General features: G+C 42.0%; 1 protein-coding gene across 1 annotated transcript in view; it reads left to right on the plus strand.

Annotated features, from left to right (window-relative positions):
- Sorcs3 (sortilin related VPS10 domain containing receptor 3) overlaps positions 1 to 6,000 on the plus strand; it is a 590,588-nt gene that overhangs the window by 534,077 nt on the left and 50,511 nt on the right. The window contains exon 16 of the mRNA XM_021196078.2: positions 854 to 987. Coding sequence (XP_021051737.1) covers positions 854 to 987 — 134 coding nt within the window. The remainder of the gene's footprint in view (positions 1 to 853; positions 988 to 6,000) is intronic.

Below are 6,000 nucleotides of genomic sequence, written 5' to 3' on the forward strand. Positions count from 1 at the left end.
GTAATAACTTAGGATATCACATCAATTGGCAGAGAAGTGAATACCAGACAGTTAGGGAGGAAGATAGTATGCTTATCTGTCCTGTCCTTTAGGAAGGTGAGAGCGTGTCTCAGGACAGCTTGGAGTCAGGGTCCTAAAGTACCTGGGAAAGGGATACTAAGAAGAGATGCATGGTAGATAGCTCTAGTGATTCATTTATTTATCATCATGCAGAATAGGCAAATTTCTCTTTTTTTCCCAACTCTTGGGTCCTGGTACTTTATACTATCTTTTATTCTTTTTGCCCTTGTAAAAGACTTAGGACTCTAATATAATCATTTATGAAAGTGAAGGGGGAGCAGAGAGAGAGAGAGAGAGAGAGAGAGACAGAGACAGAGACAGAGACAGAGACACAGAGACAGAGACAGAGACAGAGAGACAGATAGAGACAGACACACAGAGAGATTGATTATAGAAGAGATCTACCTCAATTTTACTGTGAAGATAATATAAACAGTGAAAACACTATACCAGAACTTGTCTTCTCATTCCTTTAGCTGCCAAAGCCATTTGAATAATGTCCGTAGAGTCTGAAGTATTTGTGTTCTCCACAAAGTTGGAGAAGAAACAGTATTACATAGACATCACAGATAAGATGGGTAGAGGGGTGGGCTTGGGACAGCCATCCATAGTGGTTCTTTCATTGGGCATAGAAGATTAGTACCTTTGTCCTTGAAACTCCTGCATGGTTACTGGTTACAGAGAAATGAGATTGCTACACTCAATACTAAAGGCAAGTCTTTTGTTGACCAACTAGCTTACTTCATCCCCTGTGTGCTTTATTGCCTGTCTCACTATGGGCTTTCTCTTTAAGGGAGAGCCTTGTGTCATGGGGGAAAGGAAAATATTCAAGAAACGCAAGCCAGGCGCTCAGTGTGCCCTTGGCAGAGAGTACTCTGGGTCGGTGGTGTCAGAACCCTGCGTTTGTGCGGACTGGGACTTCGAATGGTGAGTCCTTTGAAATTTTCTCTTGAGTTACAACTAGATAGTTACTTGCTTGTGGGATGCGCTGGTGGAGTTAGGAACGTTAGACACAAATGTAGGATGTACATCTGTGGTTCTTAGATGATGGACCAGGCAGGAAGTCTGCATCCCCTGAAGGGGAGGCTGGGGCACATTGATGGGGAATGGCAGTGCTTCTGTTCTGAGCAGCATTTCCTATGGCCTTTCCCATATCTCCCCAGCTGGATTAGATAGTCCTGGAGGAGTGGAGAAGGACACTGACGTGGCTTAGAGAGCTACTAGGCAGTTACCTGCATACATATTCTCTCAAATCGCACTCCTACCTGTGAGCATGCTGTCTTCATTTCCTCTGAATTTTATTTTTAACTTTCATATAATATTTGCATACATTTACAGGACAGCATACTAATTTGTGCACATATAACACTGCAATGCTCATGTAGAGGTGACTAACATTTCCATCTGCTTTCAATTGGTCAGTTCTTTGTGCTGGAATTCTTTGGATTCTTTTAGTTCTATACTACAATTCTGCCTTTAATGACAATGGGAAAGTGCAACACATACACACACGCACACACACACATGTCCTGGCCCAGTCTCTCCAGTTTCAAGCAAACCCAGAGCCACTAATACAGTGGTTGAGATAAAAGTCCCAGGAGGAATTGACCTCTCTTCTCCCTGTCTGTAGGTCCAGGCCATCAACAAGCCCTTTCAGGTTCTTCCTCTGAAACACACTGCCCCTAAATGCACTTCTCTCCCTTCTTATAGCTCTTGTTATCACTCTAACTTCAATCTCCCCCACTATAACCCTAAAATCCTTGATGCATGTCTGCAGGCCTAGCTACTGGACCAGGTACATTTTTTTTTTTAATTCCAAATCAGATCTTATTATCCCTGTACTTAAGTTGATAGATTCCTCTTTCCCTTAAGGTACTGTACCGTTGTAGGCCCTTTAGCCTGGTGTCCTTTTCTATCTAATCTACTTTTTTATTGATCTTCCTTCATTTGCTTTATTAAAGCCACACAACCAAATGCTGTCATTAATCCAAGCTCATTCTTGGGAGAAGGAATGGAGAATACAATGGTTTCCCTCAGGTTTCAGTGTGGCTGACACATTTTAGTCACTCGGGTTTCTTCGAAATGTTTAGCTTCTTCAAAATGCAGAAGGTGCCTTGTCCCACGTATATACCCTGGTGCTCCCTAGCACACCCTTCTACTTTTGTTTTGTTAATTTTCACCCTATAAAGTGATGGTGCCTTTGAAGGTTTTGTTATCATCTGTCTTTCCCCAGTAGAATGTAAGTGTTACAAATGCAGGGGCTTTTGACCTCCCTCACTGTTAAAATCCCAGTGCCGACTCCACAGTAAACCTTCAATAAAGAACTGTGATAGGTTTCTGAGGGTTGTTCTTAAGAGAGTCAAAACCTCCCCAATTCTGGGAACGTGCGCCTCTCCCTCTGGCTTCAGGTAGATGAATGTTGCCTCTGTACTCAGTCAGAAGCTGACGTTCCGTTTGATAATGTATATTGATTATCCTGGGCTGGAAGGAACAGTTAGTGTTCAGACATCAGCTCCTAGACAAAGCAAGAGATGGGGCAGTGCCAGAGATGGGTTTGGTGTTCTCTGCTGCAGAATAGCTAAGTATACTGCAGTAGGCAGAGCCTCTCGTCCTACACGGCAGCCTCCCTCCTCCCATCTCCATTTTGTCTAGCTATGGTCTAGATGCCACTTTCCTGAATTACTAGAATGCTCACGGATAACTGGAAGTCACCTGTGCAGGGTGGTCATGTCTCTTCCTTATCTGTTCTTCGTTCTTTCATAAGCTGGCTTAGGTGAGATTCATTAAAGTAAGATGTCCCAAATGGAATTTAAAATTTAACATCAGGGTCCCTTCAGTGTTAGAAGATCTTTGAAAGCAAGAATATCTTCATGGCTGGAAAAAATATTTTTAATTGGGAACCACAGACCAGCTTATAATCAGATCAAGTAGACCTCGTCATCTCCTGAGAAGTATAATGTGGACAATGTTTTTCCTACTTTCTCACTGCAGTAACGAGATGGCTGAAAGAAGGCACTATAAAGAAGCTGTTACCAGGGCTCATCACCCTAAGCAGGAATAAGCCCTGGGTCTCTGCACATAGGAGGAGGGCAGGAAAAGGAAAGCAGACAGGAAGTCAGGCCGGGCTGTAAAGTTCTTAAAGTCTACTTCTAATGACTCACTTTTTATGTAGAAGATATACTTCCTAAAGTTGCCACTGCCTGCCAAAACACCACTACTAGCTTGGAACCAAATGTTCAAGCCCATGCGCCTATGTGACATTTCACATTCAAAGCACAATGCATATCAATGTATTCAGACCATGAATTTCAGAGTACTTTGAGTCCTTCTCAGACAGAGTCCACTGAGGCCCACTCCCTTTGAGCATGTCGTACTACAGATCCCACTGTGTTTCCTGGAACCAAAGTATACTTTCACCCATTGCTAGGAGGACTCATGAGTAAGATTAAAAAGCCTATAAAATGGTATTTCTTCCCTTAACTGATTCTACTTACTGGCCTGTATAAAATCCCAACATTTACATTTACAAGGTTTTATTCTGGGAAATTTTCTTAATTTCTGTGCCTTTATTCTCTTGGCCTTGAAATAAAACTACATAACACGCATTTCATCAGGTCCTAGGGAGAAATAAATGAATTAGTAAATGAATGGGGGTAGATCATTAATATAGATAAGGTGCTTACCCAAGCTGTTTACAACATAAACCTACAACATATGGTAGTTGTTGTGGCTGCTGGAGTTGTAATCTGTACCCCAGAGTTTAAGTGATCTCCTAGGATTCATATTTCATAAATCAGAGCTGATATGACCAAGTGAGCACTGTTTTCAAGGCCGTACCTTTGGGTATTATACAATTATTTTAATGCTAGCAACAATACTTAAAGTATTTTTGAGCTCTTCTTTGGGGACTGTTGTCAGAATCTTAGTTAAGCAGGCTATATGGAAGAGGAGGGAACCCTTTCTTTGTGTGTGTGTGTGTGTGTGTGTGTGTGTGCATTTCTATATTACATTAATTATATTATGTATTTCTTTTTTATGTACATTTTTTTTATTATTCTTTATTTACATTACAAATGCTATCCCGAAAGTTCCCTATACACCCCCACCCCTGCTCCCCTACCCACCCACTCCCACTACTTGACCCAGGCCTTCCCTTGTGCTGGGTCATATAAAGTTTGCAAGACCAAGGGGCCTTTCTTCCCAGTGATGGCCGATTAGGCCATCTTCCGCTACATATGCAGCTAGATAGGGAACCCTTTCAAAGCATTCCGTGGTTCTTAAATTTGTGCTGCTAGAGGTCTCGCCCATATTCAAGACACTGTGATGTCTTCAGTATCTTCACCTTCGCCATCTTGATGAGAAGCCAATGAGCAGTGTGTTCAGAAGTTACCTAGCCACGGTCACATGTGTGGTAGAGGCAGGGTTGAGGTTTTAATGCAGGCATGGCTAAACCTTATGTTGCTGCTTCTGTGTCATCTGTTGCTCAGGAAACCATGTAGACCGTATTACTGGAGATTTCTTTTATCTTTGAGAAGGAATAGGGTCTCTACAGTTAGTTCCCCTCAAATTAAAGCTCATCTCCAAATGATCCACGCTGATTGCTCTAAGTGAAACTTAATATAGACTATTTCATTAACTCCAAAGACAATTTCAAATAAAAAAATTACCATTGCTAGTGGAATTGTAATAGTTATAAGGTCTCCAAGTAGACATTATAAAGCTGTATATATAAGCTACTGGATTTTTGCATTTCTATATCAACCATACCTTATATTAAAAAGAAGGCAGAAAACACTTGACATTGACACCGGGTCAATCAAAAGGAGGGAACTAGTTCTGATGCCTGGTCACCATTAAACAACAACAACAACAACAACAACAGAGGTCACATGACCTAACTGTGTGCTTGTACTGTTTCTGTGTGTAGAAGCAGCAGTTTTTGATGATGATCCTAGGATTATTAATAGTGGTTTTAGGGTAAATGTTTGAAGTTGTTTTCAAATATCAGTGTTGGATTTAAGAGTGTTTCACCTCTCTTACTCTCACCCTCTTACTCTCTGCCCCTTCTCTCTGTGACCCCTTTCTCCCCTTCCACCCCCCCCCTCCTCTTTCTGGCTGGCCTCCCTCGACCCCCATGTGTTTCTCTGTCTGTCTCTATTCCCTCCCCAACTCCCCTTCTCATGCTCTAATTAAACTCCATACTACAAAAAAAAAAAAAAAAAAAAAAAAAAAAAAAAGAATCGGTTTCACAGCTGAGGGAGATGGCTCAGCAGTTAGGGTATTTGTTTCTCTTTTAGAGGACTGGGGTTCAGTTCCCAGGCTCTTCATGGTGATTTACAAGCATCTGTACCTCCAGTTTCCGGGCAACTGATGCTCTCCTCTGACCTCCACAAGCACTAGGTGTATACACAGCACAGAGGCGTGAGTACAAGCAAAAGACTAGCAGAAAGCAAACAAACTAAAGTAAAATACATTTTGAAAACATAAAATAAAATACACTTTTTATTTCACAGAGTCCAGTTTGTCTTGGTCTTTAGTGTTAATCCTGGAGAGCAGTGTGGGAGCCTGGTGTGATAACCTGACTCCTAGGGTCCCCTTGTGTGAACTCCCAATGCAGTCAGTTCCAACCATTATCACACACATTCCATTCAGGTGTGCCCCTTAGCCAAAGCAGTCCCCCCCCCCTTCTACGTTGCCCCAGGCAACCTGTAAGGTTCAGAGGGCAACAGAGAGTACTACTTACTTTAATAAGTTTAGGAAGGTTATAGGCTGTGAGTGGTGTGTTTAATATCTCCATATCTCTAAGAGCTAAAGGACACACAGCCTGTGTTTACAAAGGGAAGATAAGTTTGCTTAAAGGGAGGGAGGGAGATTTATTGAGCCTCAGAAGTATCTATCTGTAGAACATAAGGTTTAGGTAAAAAGTGTAAGCGTCACAGA

Source organism: Mus pahari, chromosome 1, assembly GCF_900095145.1.
Source record: "Mus pahari chromosome 1, PAHARI_EIJ_v1.1, whole genome shotgun sequence".
In the NCBI taxonomy this organism is placed as follows: Eukaryota; Metazoa; Chordata; class Mammalia; order Rodentia; family Muridae; genus Mus; species Mus pahari.